This window comes from Kogia breviceps, chromosome 1, assembly GCF_026419965.1.
Source record: "Kogia breviceps isolate mKogBre1 chromosome 1, mKogBre1 haplotype 1, whole genome shotgun sequence".
NCBI lineage: Eukaryota > Metazoa > Chordata > Mammalia > Artiodactyla > Physeteridae > Kogia > Kogia breviceps.
The window spans coordinates 24,806,759-24,828,210 of NC_081310.1; the positions used below are offsets into that span (position 1 = coordinate 24,806,759).

Genomic DNA, 21,452 nt, shown 5'->3' on the forward strand with positions numbered 1-21,452 from the left:
TCTGGAAGGCGAGGCTGGTGGATCTCATGAACTCTCCCAGGTAGGGTTTAGTGCTCTGCTCTGTGCCCCCATCACAACTTGGATGCACCCGCATCACACACAGCTCTCAGACGATGGTTTTCCGTCCTCCTCCTCCTCCTCCTTCTCCTCCTCGCCATTATTCATCAAGGGCTTACCCCAGGCCAAGTGCTATGGTATCCAATCTACATATCAACTCACAGAACCCTCACACCAACCCTATTATCAAGACAGAGGCTCTGGAGTCAGACAGGCTGCGTTTGAATCCTGTGTGACCTTGGAAAAACACCTTAACATCTCACAGCCCAAGGCTTTCTCACCTTGGAGAGTTTAAGTGAGACGTCTCGGTGGTCCCTTAGACAGTAAGGGGTGAGAGGTGGATTTACACACGCATCGACGCGACTTCAGAGCCCACTCCGCCTGTCTCTCCTCCGGTGACCATTGGCAGGCTCCACGTCATCACTTCCTCTAAAGGAGGGATGCACGTTCACCCCAAATCAGACGGTGTGCTGAAAGCACGCCAGAGCAGGGCAAACGCACCGTTCGGCTCACAGAGCTGGAGATTCTCCGGCAGGACAACACCTGCCATCACCTCCTCTGTGGCGACAGTGGAGGCCATTAGGTACCACTCATAACCTGGAATCTGTCTAAACTCTCTTCTTTCCCGCAGCTCTGATACCCACCCTACGTGTCCCTCCCAGGATGCAGGGGCACTTCAGAGAGCAGACAGACATACTCCCCCACGCTGGCCCGGGGACACTCTTAACAAAGCACAGCTGAGTGACCTTGTAAAGGTGCATCCTGTCTCGGGCAGCCTTGACCCAAACTGTGTTTGCCTGCATTTCCAGGGCAGGCTTCAGCGGGAGTGGGAGGCCAAACAAAGCACAATGTAGCACTTGAAATGTACCAGGATTTCCAGGGAAGAGCTTGAGGAGAGATGAGGAAGGAGGGGAGAAAGGCCTAGGAGGGTCTGGACCCGAGAAGCAGCATTGCAGCAAAGACACACTGAAAACCTCATGGAGGCCTGCATAGAACGTGGAGATCACAGCCCTCCTCCTCTGCTTGCCCTCCCCTCTCAGCCCCTCTCCCCATCCTTTCATATTCCCAGGGCCGGCTCTGAGCAAGGCAGGGTGGAGGGTCACTGTGCAAAGAGAAACTTCATCCCGGAACAATGGAAGTGAGATGGGCTGGAAGCCCCCCTCCACCGCCCCATGGCTGCAGGAGCCCCTCCCCTGCCCCAGAGCAGATGGCCGCAGCGGGCCTCTGTGTACAGACCACTTGTCCCCAGCCTGGCCCAACTTTCCTGCTCATGTGACCTAGCAAAGGAACTGCATGAGGCTACAGCAGGATCCCTTCTTCCTATCTACATCTTTTCCTCCCCCTTCTATCACCTCCCACCTCCTCCCAGCAAGCCTTTTGTCTGCTCCTCTCCCTAAACTCCTCAGCATCTTTCCCCGCTCTTCTCCCTTTTCTTCTGTCCTCCGTCCCCTCTCGCTCCTCCTTCCATTTTTCCCTTTCTCTCCACCAGGACCCTCTCCTTCCCTTCTGCCTGTCCACAAGCGGGCAGTTGGTTAAAATGCAGGATGCCGGTTCATCTCTGAAAGGCTCATCAGCACCTACTGGCATCTCTCAGAGGCAGTTGCTTTGTTAGCTGTGCTTCCTTTGCCCACACCTGCCATGCACCATCCACCCCCCCTTACCCACTCACCCCCCTGGGGTATCCCAGACTCAGATCCCTCCCCAACACTCAGAGAAGTAGAGTCCCCCCTCCACCTCCCCCACAGATTCCAGGCTGCTGGAGAGTGATTTCTCTCTGACCCCTGAAGCTATTCTGCCTGGGACTGTGTCCCGGCTCTGTGTGACCTTGAGCAAGATGCTTAACCTCTCTGTGCCTCAGTTCTCTCCTCTGTGAAATGCAGATGCTAACAGGACCTCCCCCGTGGGCCCGTGGGGATGAGGTGAGTTAATACACGTAAACAGCATGCAGAGCCTGACACGAAGACGGTGATTGCTCCACACGTGTTTGTGATTATTATTCCTGTACTTTGCTGGCTTAAGGAATCATTGGACAGAACATTACATGCCTCACACCAAAAAAACAACCCTGGTAACTTAAAGATGATGGGTGAGAAACCGTTCAGGAGAATGAGAGAGAAACAGGAGGATCTGCCTTTTTTATTTGTTCATTTCATTTTCACTTCACTTTGGCTTTCTCTGCATGACCTTCGAAGTCAAGACACTAAGAACGTCAGACATTTTTGAGATTCGTGTCTATTGAGTCGCAGGAAAGGAAAGGATGGGGTCCAGAATTCCTGGAACACTGGACAGAATTTTGGCATCCTCTCGAGCATGCACAGCATCTGCAAGAACACTCCCGTGGCCGCACACGCCGCCTGTGGCCGGCATCCTCCCTCTAGTTCTTTGATGCAGGGTGCTTACATAAGAAAAGAAACTGGGTCACTATGAAAGAGCAGTGCAGCTGGTGCAGCAGGGAGGGTGGCTTAGGTAACAGTTCAAGGTCCAGGAGCCCTGATTTAGCTGGCACTGGGGGTGGGCTTGAGCCTAGTTCAGTTCCCAGGCTTGGAAAAAAAGAAGATCACAAGAATGATTCTTGATTTTTTTTTTTTTTTTTTTTTTTTTTAGCTTTCTGTTTGCTCAAGTGTAGTCCCAAAGACCAGAGTCCTCTTGCATCCCTGATCAATTGGGAAAAAATAAGCTGGTTAATGGATCCAAGATGAGACAAAGGAGAGGAGAGGAAAATACATTCATAAACTCTAGGATGCATATCCGAATGACGAAGTCAAAACCTCTTTGATTCAAAACTAAGCTCACTAATTTGAAATTGGTGATGAGAATAGCCCCAGGATCAAAGCCTTTCTTTTATGTTATCTATCAAATGAAGGTTTTTAAGCAAATAACTGGGGCTAAGAAGATTTAGGTAGGAAGATTATTTAGAGAACAAACTATTTCCAGTTACTGACATTTACTGGCAAGCAATTAGTATGCTAATTGTACTTCAGTCTTGTGATTCGCGTAATTTTCTTCAATGATCTCTACTTTGTTAGTATATATATATAGCAAGATGATAGATTATGATAGTAGTAGGCCTGGGTTGCTAGACTCTTTGAGTCGGGACATCCTATGATCCAGCCCTACACGGAACACAAGGAAATGGTGAGGCCCTGGGGTTGCATGGCTTCTTATTCCTAGGACGTGGTCACAGAAGAGGAAGGAGAGCCTGGGTCTTACAACTCCTAGTCCAATGTTCCTTCTTATTTTTACCAAGCAGAAACTGAGTCAAGTAACAGAAAAAAAATGTGGTAGAGCCTGTATCTGCAACTATTATAAGAAATTGGCAAGGGTGTTTTTTTTAATTAAAGGGGTGACAAAGGAGATGTGCCCCAAATAGGGTGAAAGTTTAGCATTCACAAATGACTCCTCTAAAACAAGAGAAGTATTATCAAATCCCATGTACACCAGTCCACAGCCTAAAAGATTTCAAAAGTTAAGTGTTCAGGAATGTTTTTCTGGTTGGTTTGATGTAACAATACTGCAGGGACTCTCAAAGAGGAAACGTACCAGATTCACCTACTGTAGGCTTTTAAAAACTACATCCCAGATGGTTGCTCTCACATACATTGGGGGGAAGTTGGGACAGTATGAAGAAGCGATGGCACAACCTCATGTGGCAAAGGGGGTGAGGTATCATGAAACTGGAATAAGCCCACTGGTGATGCTAACGGGATCCCCACCCGACCCCCGGAGTTCAGCCTCAAGCTGCCTATGGGATCAAGAAGCTGACACCATCTCTAGCATATAGGAGTCAGGAAATGCATGTGTTCTCAATGGATTTAATGTTGGGTTATAATAAAAATAATAAGAATATTTATCCTTCGTGGAGCCCCCACCACGTACCAGTCATCATGTTTAGCATTTCACAAGCGTAGTTCCATTCAATCCTCACAACAACTCTACAGGGTAAGTCTAAGCACTCCCCTTTTACAGATGAGGAATGTGAGGTTTACAGAGTTTACATAATTTACCAAAGGTCACAGCTGGTAAGCAAGAGAATGCGTGTCCAAATGCTTTCATTCAAACCTTTTTCAACAAGCTTTTTTTTTTTTTTTGCGGTATGCGGGCCTCTCACTGTTGTGGCCTCTCCCGTTGCGGAGCACAGGCTCCGGACGCGCAGGCCTAGCGGCCATGGCTCACGGGCTTAGTTGCTCCACGGCATGTGGGATCTTCCCGGACCAGGGCACGAACCCGTGTCTCCTGCATCGGCAGGCGGATTCTCAACCACTGCGCCACCAGGGAAGCCCTCAACAAGCTTTTAATAGCTGCCTTAGATATTCTTGGCACTCCTTCTATAAAGGCTAAATGCATCCATGTTCCTGGGTGCAAATAAAAATTATAGCAATACAGAGAGGGTGGCAAGGAGGAGGAGAAGTTTCTTTTCTATCCAACTCTAATCCGAGTATCTCTTTCTAACTTTTATCCTCACTTCATCCAGAAAGCACACCTGCCATGTTTGTTTATTTACTGTGAACACTCTCCACCACGCCTGCTACATACGTGGACTCTGCAATATATGGATGATGTCCCGTGAAAGGGATGCGTTGCCGGAGAACGGCAGTACAGTCTTTAGTGTGGTTCTTCGAAAGCACAGACCACCTGCCCCTCCAGGAGGCTCCAGGTTCATAGTTTCCCATACTTGTGTTTCAGAGCAGTGTTTCTCAAGCTTCAGTGCACATCAGCATTGCTTGAGCAAAAACAGACGGCTGCTCCCCACTCCCAGAGATTCTGATTCCGTAGGTATGAGATGGGACCCAAGAATTTCCATTTCTCACAGGCTCCCATCGGCTCATCAGCTGCTGGTGTTGCCTTCCTTGGATCCCACTTTGAGTAACACTGTTCTAGAACCTTTCAGCTTGCAGAGGGATGTGAGGAGAGCTGTGTGACAGGTGGAAATCTGTTTATTAAATGGTGCATTTTAGAGCTAAAGACCATTTGCATGAACAAGTAAGGAATTTCATGAGCTGATAATTTTAGTGTTTGCTTGTGTGGGGTTTTCTGCTTGGTTGCTATGTGACCAGGTCACTTCATTCTATTTTTCTATATCCCAAAGGGGCTAATTTTTTTTTAACTAAAAGCTTCTTTTTTTTTTTTGTGGTACGCGGGCCTCGCACTGTTGTGGCCTCTCCCGTTGCGGAGCACAGGCTCCGGACGCGCGGGCTCAGCGGCCATGGCTCACGGGCCCAGCCGTTCTGCGGCACGTGGGATCCTCCCGGACCGGGGCACGAACCCGCGTCCCCTGCATCGGCAGGTAGACTCCCAACCACTGCGCCACCAGGGAAGCCCTAAAAGCTTCTTTACTGCTCTCTTTTGCTCAGAGATGAATACTACCTCTGTAAATGTAAAACAGCTTTCAATTACACTATTCCATGAACCTAGCCTTTGCTTGGCCTGGCGGGGACAGGTCAGCCTGGACCCTCCATGTGCTGCAAACAATGAAACAAAGCTAAGGACCACTTGGAGGGGGGTGCAGAGGGAAGGAGGGAGAATTGATTCAGAGTTAAGGACTGAACGTCCTACTAAAATCTGGACAAATAACAAGCATATGCCTGAACCTCATGAGGAATAAAAGCAGAAGACGCCAAATTTTGTGCTCTCCAGCAACCTGTCAGAAAAGATCTCCCGCAAGCTGGGAGCCTTCATTCTCCTGAGTATGAACTGCAGAGGTGGGTGCAGGCACACATGCCCTTGGGGACAGACTGGGTGCACACACACAGACAGCGAGTCTATAATTGTCACTGGATGAACAGGAGAAAGATGCTAAATTAACACACATTAGAAATCCCTCCCTATCTAATGAAGCCATCCGCACTTTCAGTTTCATTTTTCATTTGTTAGTTAAAAAAAAAAAAGAAAAAAAGAGCACTTAGCAACTGGTTATCTCCCAGACCTCCACGGGTACGTCTTTAGCTCTGCACTGCACTTGTAAGCAAATGTAATTGGAAATAAAATTCCTCCCCAAATATTTACGTTCCAGATTTTTTTATTCTTAAAAAATAGTAAAAGTTGCTTTCTTTTTTTTCCTGAGATTTGAACCCGTGAGATGCATCCCTGCCCAGTGGGATCCCGCCAAGGAGAGGAGAAAGCTTCATAACACAGGCGCCTTCGCCTCTCATCTGGTTGCTCAAGCCATTTCAGCTCTCAAGCAGCTTTACATAACCCTGCAAGGCAGCGTGGACTCAAACCACCTGCCGTAGGTGACTAGTGACTGCCAATCCTGGTGGTTGCCGCAGATAGCATCCTAGAACAATAGGGCAGAACTCAATCCAGCCCCCTTGGATCCAGATCCTTCACTGTAGAGATGAGGAAACAGATTTTCCAAGACGCTGAAGGATTCCAGCAGGGCTGCCCAGCTACTTAGCAGCAGAGCTGGGTCAAAATCGAGAGGTCTGACTACCAGTCGGTGTTCTGAATTCTGCAGAAGTACACTCCCTGATTAAATGGAACAATGCTCTAAACCAACAGCGGCTCTTCTGCTCCAGATCGTGAGGACTTCTAACATCGACAAGGTGGCATTTAAGAGGAACACTGAATGTCAGGATTCTATTTGAAATCCTGAGGCCCCCTCATCTTAGCACGTGGCCTTATTTCTCGTGTTATCTGTATCTATGTCTGTTTTCTCAGAAACCTGCATTCTCCACCAGGGAAGGACTGTCCGGTTCATCTTGGGGCCCCTCTCCCATCAGCTGCTTAGCATAGATTTTGCCCCTAATGAAGACTCGGGACACCTTTTTTTAGAGTAAATGAGTGCCCTAAACATCCAGGCAGAGCAGGATGGCAGAGATGCTCTGTAAACTGAGAATGGGAACAAGAACAATTATCTGAATTTTCCGAAATAGCAAACTCAGGGAGGACAGCTGCCTGGAGAATTACCAGGGAGTGGGCTCTAGACTAACACTCGTTTTGCCGTAGCCCAGTCGTTCAGTCATTCTCCTTTCTTTTAGGACACTTTGTTGTTTTGATTGAAAGCCCTGCACACCTCCGATCAACTGCTATCCCTCGTAAGAGACCAGCACACATGTAATCCCTTTGGAAAAGCTTAATCAGCCCCAACTGAGTCACAGTACTAACCCAAATGAATTAGACTTGCAGAAAGGTGTCCACACTCTTGGAGGTAGGCTGGGCTCTGACCCTCCACAGCTTCACGGGAACCTTGCAATTCTGCCAGAGGCCCCGGAATAAAAGCCCCTTGCTTCTCAAAGACATTCACTCCATTGGCGTTTTATTTCCATACTAAGCAGAAATAAAAACGAGCATCAGACTCCAGGAAGGAGCACAGAACTTCGAAGTTCAAAAAGCTTATTTCTGTACTTGTGTTTGTTGTTTGTTTTTTTACAAAGAAGCAAAGCAATCTGGGGTTGGCTTGTAACACCCCTTAGCGGAATCCCCCACTCAGAAAATTGTGATTGCATTCCTGGAAACCCAAAGCACCCCTGATAGAAGCAGAACCAAGTATCTTTAGCTCTAAAAGTCATTGAGTCAAACAAATACAGTTAAACCTCTAAATCACGGGGTCTTGCTACTGCAGCAAGCCAAACATACCGTAAGCTTCCATCCACTAATTTTACCATCATAAAATCTGTCTATAAAGGCTTCACGTTAATCGTTGGCAGTGAAACTTGCAGTTTTATTCTCAAGCCACAGTTCTTTTTCATTGGAGAAATACAAGCATCATTTTTGAAAAATTCCACCATATTCTTACAAAACACCTTTGCATGGAGAACCCCAAATCATCTAAAGTTGTCCCCTCGGGCTTCCCTGGTGGCGCAGTGGTTGAGGATCCGCCTGCCGATGCAGGGGACGCGGGTTCGTGCCCCGGTCCGGGAGGATCCCACGTGCTGCGGAGCGGCTGGGCCCGTGAGCCATGGCCGCTGAGCCTGCGCGTCCGGAGCCTGCGCTCCGCAACGGGAGAGGCCGCAACAGTGAGAGGCCCATGTACCACAAAAAAATAATAATAATAATAAATAAATAAAGTTGTCCCCTCATGAAGATTCCTACACCCAGGTGACAGGTAGCACACAGGTACTTCCATCCGCATTTAAGAATGAGGAAACGGCCTCAGTGACTTAAACTGAGTCCATCATGAGGCTGAAATAGAAGCCAAACTTCAAGATGACCCTGAATCAAATCCAGCCAGAAAAGAAGGTGTAAATTGATAGTGACACTTGTTTAGCCTGATGTGATTCCAGAAAATAAGTCAGAATCGCCCCGTAAAAAAACAACTATCAAATTCTAAGTACTATCATACATATTTCATTACCTCAGCAGATTCACCACAGAAGTTTGCTGTTTGGGGGTACAGCCATATGTTATATGTGCTGTATCTCTTCTGCTTTATTTTCTTTCCTAAGTGTAATCCATAGAACACTAAAATGACGATGTCTCACAAAATCACTTGCTACAATATGTGCTTATTCTTTTTTTTTTTTTTTTTGCGGTATGCGGGCCTCTCACTGTTGTGGCCTCTCCCGTTGCGGAGCACAGGCTCCGGACGCGCAGGCTCCGCGGCCATGGCTCACGGGCTTAGTTGCTCCGCGGCATGTGGGATCTTCCCGGACCAGGGCACGAACCCGTGTCTCCTGCATCCGCAGGCGGATTCTCAACCACTGCGCCACCAGGGAAGCCCTGTGCTTATTCTTAAATGTTGCATTTCGTTTTCAAATCTAGTCAAAAGCACTCGTTAATTAGTACTAGGATGAGGGGCGTAGAAAGAGGGAACTGCTCATCCAGATGAAAAAGCAAAATCACTTCTAAAGACATTTTCTGAAGACTGAGGGACTCCATCAAGGCCGTCAACTATCTGGTAGCCGAGCTGGGTCACAATCGAGAACACAAGTGTATCAGCCACTGCCCTTCACTTTGTTGTATCAAAATTAGGTCCCCCAAGTAGGTAGAAACAATGCTCTAAACTAAAAGAAGCCTTTCTGCTCCCAGATCATCAGGACTTCTAATATCAGCAAGATGAATTTATGGGGAACACTGAATGTCTGTGTAAAACCTTCTTTTCTCTTCAAAAGGCACTTCCTTACTCCTATTCTCCCACACCCACGTTTTTCATGCCACTAGGATGTAAAGCCCAATGCACTTGGACTTGATTATCATAAGAAAAAAGCAAGAGCTGAAAAGTCTGGCCGCCATCAAAACGCCCTTCCCACGGTGCAAAATGCACAACTCTTTTTTGCCTTTGTGGGAAACAGAAGGCATACAAGATGAGGAAAGGGGAAAATGGAAGAGGAGGGATAGCGGAAGTGTGTACAATAAAACCTGTACCCGGTCGGAAGTTGAGGGGTATAGTCCAGCTGAGGTAGTAAACCCCCCAAATAAGGAGGGACAAGAAAACTCAAAACTCTGCCAACTCAAGTCAATAACAAAATGTACAGAATGTTCCTTTGAGTGATGAGTAACCTGAGGTTCTCCAGTGACTTGTGGGGAGGTCATCTCAGTTTATAAAACAAGCTTTGGATGGAATCTAGACTGTCATTCCCATTGAGCACATCACTGCAACCCCCTAAGCCACATTCTTTCTTGCTAAAGTTGCTGAGAACATGAAGGCTCCTTGGGACCATCCTTTCAGCTCAGAAAACAAAAATAAGGGCCCTCTTCCCGCTGCATTTAAATTATGTTCTCTTGTCTATAGGCCCTCTAGCCAGGAGGCTCTGTGAGGGCAGAGACTGGAGCTGTCTTGGACACCAGGCACAGTACGTGGATCATGGCAGGTATTTGGTGCATCTTTTACAAAATGAATGATTTGCCGAGACGTGATGAAACCTGAATTCTACTTACACTTATGGGAGAGAAGTACATCAAAGGAATCTGCCCACCTCGTAGCTTCTTCTGTGGATAGTCTCCTAGGAAAGAAGAAACATCTGTCTTGAATATTTCTGGAACGACCTCCTCTCCTTCAGCCACCACTGAGATTTGCTCAGGAGAATAAATCAAAACAATGGAGGGCAAATGAAGATTATACCTGGATTCCTACAATCCTATCGCTATAAATGTATATATTCTTAAGTAGCTGATGGAAAAAAATCTCAGGATTGGAATTCTGTAAGTTTAATATGTTGGCTTTCAGTCTAAAAAGCAAAACTAAGAAAGCGTATCATTTAAAGATGTCACTATAGGGAAATTCCCTGGCAGTCCGGTGGCTGAGACTCTGCGCTTTCACTGCTGGGGGTCCAGGTTCAATTCCTGGTCGGGGAACTAAGATCCCACAGCCAAAAAAAAAAAAAGAATCTAAAAAAATAAAGATGTCACTGTAAACCAACTATACTTCTAGTTAATTAATTAATTAACATGTCACAGTTAACAATGGAAAGAAACTGGACTTAGAAAAAGTTAGGCTGAGTTCCTGACTCCATCTCTTACTGTCACCTTAGTTTCCTCACATCTGTGATGGGAATAACGGCACCCATCACAGAGCCGCGTGAGGGTTAAATGAGGTACTGTCTGTGACATCATTTAACACAGTATAGGCACTGAATCCAGATTCTCTGAACCTAAGCAGAATTTTAGAGTAGACTTGAGTAATTTGTCTCCCAACTGAGAAGCTCAGATTGACAACTAAGTAGAACCAAGAAGTATCCTACACTGCAGCTTTATAAGGGAGGTGCATGATATGGTTTTCTTAGGAGAAAAAGGAGGGTCCCTATTCTGAGATCGTTAAGCCATACACTTCGAAAAGGAATATAACATTTTTTCATTCACATTCAGAGATATAAAAGGAGCTGCCAAGAGGCAGGAAATTGTTGTCACTTGGCTCATCTGTTCAGCCATCTACCAGAGAAGACGAGGCTGTATAGTCCCACAGTGGGCATCCCACGGTCGGCACCCCGGGAAGGCTGTGTGGCCGTATTTACTCACTTTAGAGCACGGTTGGGTTTGTCGGGAAGAATAGCTGTGAAATCACTACACGAGTCGGACTTGTGAGACAGGCATCCCAGTCGAGTCCTCATCCCTTTGTTCCTGCAACAAGCACAGGGGCAGAGGATGGGGAGCTGTCGTAATAATAACTGTCAGCCCCATAAAGCGCCCCTGGAGTTGCTGTGGCAGGAGCCAGCGCTGCCCCCTCCCCCCCTTCCCCAGGTGGCCCCTGAAGATCTCATAAACAAGAGGAGAAACACCTAGAGGATCAAGGGCAATACTCACTCCCCATCTTGACTACCGGAATAGTAATAGGTCCCCTACCCCTGGAGGCTTAATGCTTTTTAAAGCTGACATGCAAGTTGATGGTAAGTCAATGAAGGTCGTTAGCTTGGAAGAATTTCTAAATTAGGATTCTCTGTGGGGAAAGGAAATACAGTGATGACATAATAACGATCCACATTTTGCTCTCCCACTAGGAGGGCAACGTAGCAGTAGCAGCAGCAGTAACTCCTGATCACAGAGCCCCAGTGGTACCCATACGGAGAGCAAAGGGATGCTTGCATGATACAGGGGTGCGTGTCATAGAAGCTCAGAGCACAGACAAAGTATGGGGCTTCAGGGCAGGTCCGTCCTACCTCAGGTCCTTCCCACCGATCCCACAGACCTGAGGATATACATGAATGGCTACAGACCAGTGAAGACTGATGCCTACAGGTGGAGAGAAGCTGTGGGTACAATCAGCAATCAAGAACCAGGGTGGGGCTTCCCTGGTGGCGCAGTGGTTGGGAGTCCGCCTGCCGATGCGGGGGACGCGGGTTCGTGCCCGGGTCCGGGAGGATCCCACATGCCGCGGAGCGGCTGGGCCCGTGAGCCATGGCCGCTGAGCCTGCGCGTCCGGAGCCTGTGCTCCGCGACAGGATAGGCCACAGAGGTGAGAAGCCCGCGTGCCACAAAAAAAAAAAAAAAAAGAAAAAAAGAAAAAAAGAACCAGGGTGCCCTTTATCAGCACTTTCACTTAACTAAGCTCTCATACACCTATTTATATTTTGGTTTATCTCAATCAACATATTTAAAATTGTAACATGCATGCTTAAATTTCTCCTATTTTTTTATTTTCCTAAGGACCAGACACTTAGTAGTTATTTGTTGTGGCAGATCCAATGAGAAATTATGCTAATGTCTCTTTCTGACTCTCGATATTAGGCCACCCTTACCTTTCACCGAGATTGGCAAACTACAGCCCTGCAAGATACATGTCTGTGTAAATAAAGTTTTATCGGAATGCGACACCCCATTTGTTTACATATTGTCTAAAGCTGCTGTGGTCGCAACACAGACCGTATGGCCCACGAAGTCAAAAATATTTACTCCCTGGCTCTTGACAGAATAAGTTTACTGACCCCTGGCCTTTAACCATGGCAACTCCTCGGGTGGAGGGTAGAGCTAAGAGGGAGGGGTTTGGGGTAATCAGGACTTAAGAGTGACTGATAGGGTTTCCCTGGTGGCGCAGTGGTTGGGAGTCCGCCTGCCGATGCAGGGGACACGGGTTCGTGCCCCGGTCCGGGAGGATCCCACATGCCGCGGAGCGGCTGGGCCCGTGAGCCATGGCCGCTGAGCCTGTGCGTCCGGAGCCTGTGCTCCGCAACGGGAGAGGCCACAGCAGTGAGAGGCCCGCATACCGCAAAAAAAAAAAAAAAGAAGAAAAAGAATGACTGATAAAAGGGGACTGCACACTGGTAACAGTTTGCCATGACAATTGTCCTAGAAGATGTCATTCTCTTTGTTGAAAGGAAGTTCTTCCAGCCTGGCTTTCCCTTCTCATTTTCTCAAATCCTGGACCTGGGCAGAGACGTTAGATCCAATTCAAGCTCTTTCTTTTACTTCAGATGGGTTTTCATCCCTGACCCTGGTAACTGTTCACAGAGATCTTATCCAACAAATGTCTACGGGGCTGGTATGACATCTGGCGGGGATGGACAACGCTTGTCCTCCACAATCCATCTCCGAGGAGTCTTTTAAGGCCAGAACATTCAAGTTCTCAGAAATATCTCCTCTTCTGCACAATCTGTGCCCCTACCGCTCATCTCAGCCAGGTGCATTGTGAAGGCATCGATTTCCCGGCATTTCAAAATATTGGCTACAGCCATCCTCCCTTCCCTGACAGTGAGCGTCTCATGTCCACTCACTGTTACAAATCACGGGGTGCCTCAGCACTAGGCTATTGCAGCAACTGATTAAGGGCCCTTGAGTCATCACATTCCATGAATTCAAGTGCAGGTCCTGCTCAGGCTGCACCACAGGCCAGAACCGACTTAGAGTGGAGTCGGTTCATTCCCTGGTGCCTCAGAAAGATCAATCATTCAAGAGTCAGGTCGATGCCCCTAAAGAGCAATTAAGAGGATTTCAAAAACCGGCACATCCATGCAAGCCATTTAACAAGGTTTAGCAGGGGTCAGGGTAAAGTGTGCTACTTATTACCAAGACAGCAGTAAGTCTCCCAAATAGTTTGCAAAAATCTTCCACAAAATATTCTTTGGGGCACAATCGTTCTATTTCCCATCTTGTCTGAGACTTAACCTTTTAGATAGGCCTGAAATAACAGGAGTAGAAGCAAGAATCAAAGGTTCAGGTCACTTAAGAAAAAGACTAGACTTGCCCTCATCTTTCTTCTCTACCCTGGAAACTCAGAGACCCCTAAATGGTTCAATGCACACACATGCACGGTCCCACCCCATAAGTCCCGGCAGAGCGCAGGAGGGCCTTACGGATGCTGCTTGCGAGGCCCCAGCTTTGCAAGGAACACCCGGGGAACGACAGCGCCGTCCACACAGGAGGCCTGGGGGACGGATGCCAGTGGCCCACCCACGGCATCAGGCGGCTTGGAGCAGGTGCAGACAGCAGGGGAGGTGGGGAGGTGGAGGAAGAGGAAAGTGGCGGGGCCGAGAGGAGAGGTTAGCATCATTTACCTGCGTGGCATCAGTAAAGCGGCCATACAGGCACCCGCTTACGGTTAACCCTCTGGCTGGTGTGCAGGGACGTCAGGGCGGGAGATAGGGCTGCGGGGCACACAGGGCTTTACCCTTTCACGTCCTCTCACCTAAAATCAAAGAATCTGCTGTAAGAGCGGGCCCCCTCTCTTGTCTGACTGCACTACAAGTCCTCGCAGGTGACTTTCTGCCAACGGACTACCTCCCCCCACATCCCCCCGTTCCCCACGAACGTCTGCTGGTCCTGAGCAAGGGTGACCGACCGGGGGTGAACGAGGACCAGTTGTTGGATGGCTTCACGTTGCTGCCTGTTGGTCAGGAGGTCCTGCTTCCCCAGCCACTGGCCATCAGCGTAAAGTGGGACACGAGCCCCCGGGGAGGAAAGCACAGGCGTGGCAAGCCAGAAATTACAGTTTCTCCGTGCCTTACTCGAGTGGGACCCAAGTGACCAGCCAGCCCAGGGTGGGGGAGGAGTGGTCAGCACTTGCTCCAGAATCCTTTGATTGGCTGCTTCTCACCTCCCTCCAAGGGAACGTGTCCCAGAGGTGGGAGTGCCGGAGCCTGGGGAGGGCGTGAGCAGGAGGAAGGTTGGAAGAACTCCAGGGGAGGCTTGTCACGCACTGTCACCACTCAGGTTTGCTCCTTTGCGGGGATCACAGGCACAGGCTGAAGGAATGAATATGCAAGTCACTCTTTCCTGCCCCTATGGAGGCTGCCTGACCTTCCACATTCTGCACACTGGCCTGTTTCCGACCCGAAGCAGGAAGGGCGTCAGGGAAAGGGGGTCTTGAGGTGGAGGCCTGATAGACTAATAATCTGTCTCTCCTGAGGGTCCCATTCTCAGAGCATCAAACCCTTTGTTCTCACAGAAGAAACTGATAGGAAGGAACACACGAGGAGAGCAGCCCATCCATAAAGGGTTCCCCTGGGGAACCGTGACACCAAACATAGAATTTAAAAGAAACTTAATTTAGACAGATAAGGTTCCAACACGATCTGTGCAGGTGAAATTATTTGGATATTGCCTAGAACATTTCACAAATACTTTTGAAAAAAACCTTCTCTAATAATACTATAATCAATCAAATTAAAAGATTGCTCTGTTAAGACTGGGAAAACAATTTAGTTAGACTTCGTGTAAAGGCTCATCTCTGGGAGACCGAGCCAGGGCTGTGTTCCCTGACAGCAAGGACATTTCCTCAGTCTTTGTCCTAACCGTGCATATACACCTGCTTGCCCAGAAGTTGGGAAATCAAAGCCCTTTACAGCCGTAAGGGTCTCTAGAAATCATTGTTTGGGGTACCTTAGCCTCGTTTTCTCTGACCGGTGGGATAGAGCCCCAGAGGAGGGGGAAGCCTCCTTTATTACCTTGGGGCTCAGCCGAACCAGGGGCTACCACCCACATTCACAGCAGGCAAGGTCACCTGAGGCAGTTCTCACCTGGTCTCCTGTCACCGCCTTGTCGCTTTCCCCACCCCACTGCTAGTCCAAGCTGGCTTCCCAGAGCTGTTGAGATGTCTGCCTCTCTCTCTTCCAAATCCAGCACTGGCCATCACTGCCCCTCAGCCCTTCCACCACCCCTTATATTAACTTAGAGTCGATTAAGTAAGAATCTGCAGGATACTCTGACCCCACCTTTCTCATTCATCCCAGCTCCTAGGGGCTCTTATCCCATTTGGCCCTCGACTTCTAGGGGACAGAGTTTGGGGTTTCTCAGAGCCCAGGAAGGCCGAGGGTATGATGGCACCATGCTACATGTGCCCTAATAAGTGGGCATCAAGTTACAGGTGACTCTGGGACAGATGGGATGGGACATATTGGAAAGCGAGGATGCTCAAGGGAAAAAAATGGTTAAAAGCAAAGAGCAAAGATTTATAAAGAGGGGAAGAGAAAGTAAGAGCCTCAGCGGGAAGAAAGCAATCAATATGCATGGAGAGACAGGTTAATTAAATATGGATAATGCAATCAGCCCACACAGGCACCCGGAGAGGAAAGAGAGAAGCCAAAGCAATACTCACTGTCTTTGACCAGTCCTCATGGCCTGCGGGTCTTTGCCAACGGGATAGTCAGAGAGGTTGCCGGTGAGGAGCTCTGGGGAAAGAGTAGATCTTTCTCTTAGCAATCAGATCCTTGGCGGGTGAAGGGCATGTGTGCAAGAACACAGAGGCACATTTGCACACGCACACACACACGCATACAAACACACATATTCACATTGCATACATGCACAGCACACCTCCCACCACTTGAGCCGGGCAGCAAGCGGCCCCGCCGAAAGCTCTTCTCTCTGCTTGTCACATTCGGTAAATACTGAAGCAGCCTACACCCAGCGGGCGGCGGCTCAGCTCCCAGGCAGTCTGCACGCCCATCCTCATTGGCAGGATACAGGAGGTGCCCCTGAGCAGAGCTCGCCTGGCACTCCTCCCGCACTTTTGTCCTCAGCCTCACTAAGTGCTTCCCTGCTCCCCTGGCCGCAGCTCAGCAGCTCAGGGGGAAGTCCCCACAGCCCAGAGCTGCCCTCCTCTGCACCCAGAGGCTGCCCAGGGGGCAAAGAAGCCAGAGGTATTAACTCTCTCCCGCCACCAGTGGGCTGAAAATCAAGGGTCCAGGGGGCCTCTTCTAATAAGCTCTGCTGCTGGCTGAAGGCTGGTTGCTGCTTAGGGAGCAGGGAGCATAAAGATCTTGCCCCAGACAGCTGCTGACAGCAGGAGCCAAGCCGAATCAAATCTCCTAATGAACCAGGAGGAGGGGGCTGTCTTGTTGGGTGTGACGTGATGTGATAAATGCAGACAGCAAGAAAGCCACGGGGCAGGTCACACATATAAATTCCACCCCTTCTCCCAAGGTCTATTGTGCTGCACTACCGAGCCAGACCACACAGTCCTGAAATCACCCCGCTCTGCCACATCTCAGCTGTCCCTCTTACTCTGCGGTGGCATTCCTCTCCCAGCCCGTCCCTCTCCCCAGCACCAGCCGCACCACTCCTCACCACTTCTTAATGAGAAATCCCCACCTCCCCAGACACATGTATTTCCACATTGATGCTCCTGCCTCTCACCTGGGTTTCCCTACCATGGAAATTCACCTCTCTCCCTCATCCATCACCTAGCAACTTCCCCCTACCTGCATTTGTTACGGGATGAGACTTTTCCCTTTGTTCTGCCCAATCTGCATTTTTTTTCTTCCAAATCACCTTACCCACATGGATCTTCTGAACACTGCCCGGTTCAGTTCCAGAAAGAGGACTCTCTCTTCCTGCTTGCCCTAGTACAGCGGTTCTCCAAGTGTGGTCCCTGGACCGGCAGTGTCAGCATCACCTGGGAATGTGTTAGAAATGTAAAGTCTCAGGCCCCACCCCCAGACCTACAGAATTGGAAACTCTGGGGATGGGGCCAGCCTTCCGGGTGATTCCAGTGCATGCTAAAGTGTAGACAGCGCTGCCCTGGGATAAAGCTTACTGACCTTCTCCCCATTCTGTTCTAGGTCTCTAAGACAGAGCCTCCTGCGCCCACCCAGGACCTAGCTCCAAATGTACCTAGACTTTGCTGCAAAATCATTTCTGAAACCCGGAAGGCAGCATTTGCTAGACACAGCGGACATCTCTATGGGAAGTGATGCTTTTATAATAAAGATAATAGATTCCATTTGTTGGACCTTTTACAATGTAGAAAGCATTGTCATGTACCATCACTGGACAACCCCATGCCATAGTCAGAGAGAGTATTATTATCCCTGTGTCACAGATCAGAGAACTGAGGGTAGAAAAGGTGACCTGCCTTTTTCAAAGTGACACAACACGTCAGAGGCAGCTCAAGGACCAGACTTTGTTTTCTTATTACTCTTAGAGCACAGCTTTTTCTACTATGTCACACCTGGACCCAGTCTTTCCTGGCAGATCTATTGTTGCATAAACTGTACTCTCACAGTACACTGATTCTGCGGCAACCACACATTGCCTGAAGACAGGATGAAATAAAAATTCTGATGCTGCCTCTACAGTTAACTCAGTGTCTCTCTCTGAAAATGTCCACAGTGCCCCTCTGTTAGGTAAAAGGAACTTAGCGTTATAAAAGGAGATGCGAAAGAAATGTTTTCCATTCCTCAGAATTCCTGTCTTGAACGCTGAGGTTAGCTGGGGTTTAGAATTAAAGCATAAAGAGAATCCTTCACTTCTGGGCATTTTCCTGGTGTACTGCACCATAAGTAAGAGGTACACAGATAAACTGGAGAATAAAATCCCACTGATAAGCACTTCGCTAATCCAAGATAAGTTTATATTATAAGGTGGATCCCCCCTGGATTCCCTGCCCAGGGCTAATGTTTAATGAGCACTTAGTATGTGCCAGACACCGGGCTAAACATCGCACTTCATTATCTTATTTAACTCACACAACAATCCTATAAGGCCAGCATCTTTATCATCCCTACCTTACTGATGGGGAAACAGAGACAAGTCGTTTATAAGTGGCAGAGCTCGTGTCTGTTACCAAACTCCATACCTCCAGCCTCTGTTCCGCCTCTCACCTTAACACGAAGGCAGCGTCATCGTGGGAACTCTACCAGCACTAAAATGGTAGGATGAGGGACTCCTCCAAGTCTTAAGCTGCCCAGTCCTGTATCCAGGATTTTAAAGGCACCAAGGAGACAGGGCAGGGCTGCAGATGGGCCCAAATCTCAAGTGGAAGCTGATCAATATTAACCAGGAAGTCAAGAAGCCAACCCAAATGTTTAAGGAAAGATATCATAATGAACTGAATAAAGCTTTATTTATTATTATTTTTTTTTTTGCAGTACGCGGGCCTCTCACTGTTGTGGCCTCTCCCGTTGCGGAGCCCAGGCTTACGGACGCACAGGCTCAGCGGCCACGGCTCACGGGCCCAGCCGCTCCGCGGCACGTGGGATCTTCCCGGACCGGGGCACGAACCCGCGTCCCCTGCATCGGCAGGCGGACTCTCAACCGCTGCGCCACCAGGGAAGCCCATGAATAAAGCTTTAAAAGAAAGAACAGGAATATAAAGAGCAGAGGGTTGAGAGTGTGTGGACATGCCTCTAGCTAGCATGAGTAAAAAGAAAATTAGAAGCATTCCAAACTTTTCTTTTTTTACCAAAACTCTCCTAAACACCAAGGAGCAAGCACACAGCACCCAGTTTGAGCAGCACAGACCTAGTACAGGCCCCTCTCAAGGGAGGACTCTAACTTAATCTTCCTTCATAGAGAGGCAGGTACATAAAGAACTCATGGGGTCAGGGAGGGGCGTGGTATTAAGCCGAGCCAAGGAGGTGAGCATCCTGGCATGGTCTTCTCTCCTGAAGGAGAGAGACAGGAAAAGCCAAGCTGGTTGGAGGGCTAATGAGAAAGGCACTCGTTATTTGGACTCTGGTCCAGGGATGCAGAGCTCTGGATTCTTCTCTGGTTACTGCTCCTGAGTTGCTGGCTGAAGACCGGGCGCGGAACATTGCTGCTGTTCGAGACAGATGGTTTTTCCCAGGAAAACAGTCATGATAAGCCCTGCTCTGGCATCACGGGCTGCCCCGTACCTTGTTGCTTGTCCCACTCGGCCTTTGCTCCTGGGACACCCAGTCCTCCCAGGCACGGGCCACGGCTTCTCTCCAGAATCAGTGCTTTGTTCCTGCCTCTCTTGAGCTCCACGCTGCTTTTCCAGAGGTCTTCGAGACGGCCCCAGCCCTCTCAGACCCCACAGACTCGACTGCCCCCAAAACAACCACCTTCCCCTCCAAGTGTTCATGACGTCACTCTGTTCTAGCCCCTCAGGGTAACAAGTACAGGTATTTCGGGTTTCTTTTCCTCCATTCCCCTCGTTGAATTGGTTTTTAAACCTTGTCATTGTATTTCTGATATATTTCTCAGTTTCATCCTCTCCCATCCATTGACACGGCCATGTCAGAGGTTATCAGCACCCAGTACAATGCACGCCCTTCCTCACCCACTCCTCACTCACCGATCTTCCTGCCCCCGTTTCATCACCCCCCACTCCCCACAAACGTCCTGGCACACTCCACTTCCACAAGAGTTACCCACTGAATAGATACCATAAAGCAGATCATCTGTATAATAGTCTTTGATGGGCTCCGTTGTAGCTCTCTGTCCTGCCTGACAGTCCAATAATTTGGTCCCATTTACCAATCCAGTCTCATATCCCATTGTACACACGCGTGTGCGTGCACACACACACACACAGACAAGCCCATGCACGCAAGCACACACCTGATTCCTCTGCTGGTCTCTCTGCCCCGAATGTCCCCACCCTGGGTCTGCCTCTTAACTCCTAGCTCCTTCTCGAAACCCAATACCTCCAAGCTAAAACTTCTCCTTTCCAAAGCTTTTCCAGAACTTCCTCAATCGGGAGGAATCCCCCCATCCCAACACCACCGCTGTGCTGTGTGATTCTCTGACAGCCTGCATCACAGCCTGTAGTTTATCCTTGTGATTTATGTTTTCAGATCCTCCCAAATGACTGCGTGCTCCGCAAAGACAGACTCTCTGACCTACTCCCCTTGCTATAAATTCTCATTGCCTTGTATGGAGCAGGTGTTTAATAAATGTCAGCTGTATTTGATTTTGAGTGCATGAGAAAATATGAAAAATCACCAAGGATTCTTTATGGCAGAAACACACCCGTCTTCTGCAGTCTCCAGGTCAAGACGGAAGTCAGTCTAATGCTAATGACACCCAGGGGCAGCAGCACAGGTACCTACTGGCATCTGCAAACTATTGTTCCCAACAGCCCGGGTCCCGGCAGAGTGGAATTAATCACGAGCAAAAGGACACCTGCCATTGTCACACAGGCCACGGAAATGTAATTACATTGAAGATAAAGGGAATTATAGTCTGCAGTATAATATTTTTAAAAGCCACGATAGTGGAAGAGGAGGTTTATTGCCAAATGCCCCGTGTGCTTATTTAATCAACATACCACCTAGGATAGGACCACATTAAAAGCTTTTTAAAAAAGTCATTCTGATATTAGATTTGAATTCTGGTGAGCATGCTAAAGCTTTTCCACAAATCTTTTAAAAGCAACTTCCAGTTTGTAGCTTCCTAGTAACAGTAGAAACATGAATCAACATATGCCACATTGATTTGGGGTTTCCATGGAGACTGGAAGGACACAGGGAAAGGAAGGACAGAAAGAGGCCACTTGGCCCAAAATTCTGCTAAAAAAATGCATCTCGATTCCATTCCTCTGAGCATTAGCAGCCTCATTTCCTGTTCATCAGTTCAAGCATCCAGATATTTAATTTGCAATAAGCCTGCTTGACTTTGCACAAGGAACATCAGAGGGGACATGGAAAAAAGTAGCAGCTAAAGGTGTGGGCCCGTGAGATTTGCAGAGAGGACCCGAGAAGCACGGGATGTGGAATCAGAAGAAAGGACCTCTGGTCCTAACTCTGCCATTAACTAGCTCCGTGACACTAACTGCCCTTACTAGCTGCCTGATTACTAACTAACATAATCAAAAGCTTTGAATTTCAATTTCCTCATCTGTAAAA

General features: G+C 48.5%; 1 protein-coding gene across 2 annotated transcripts in view; it reads right to left on the reverse strand.

The window, feature by feature from the left end:
* RGS8 (regulator of G protein signaling 8) overlaps nt 1-21,452 on the reverse strand; it is a 43,238-nt gene that overhangs the window by 13,758 nt on the left and 8,028 nt on the right. The window contains exons 1-4 of one of the 2 annotated variants that reach the window (XM_059058941.2): nt 14,459-14,587; nt 13,920-14,050; nt 10,951-11,052; nt 9,874-9,938 (exon numbers count right to left, since the gene is read on the reverse strand). In XM_059058941.2, coding sequence (XP_058914924.1) covers nt 9,874-9,938; nt 10,951-11,052; nt 13,920-13,945 — 193 coding nt within the window. In that variant the 5' untranslated portion in view covers nt 13,946-14,050; nt 14,459-14,587. Of the gene's footprint in view, nt 1-9,873; nt 9,939-10,950; nt 11,053-13,919; nt 14,051-14,458; nt 14,588-15,958; nt 16,032-21,452 lie in introns of those variants that run through there. The other variant, XM_067029063.1, reaches the window with a different exon arrangement.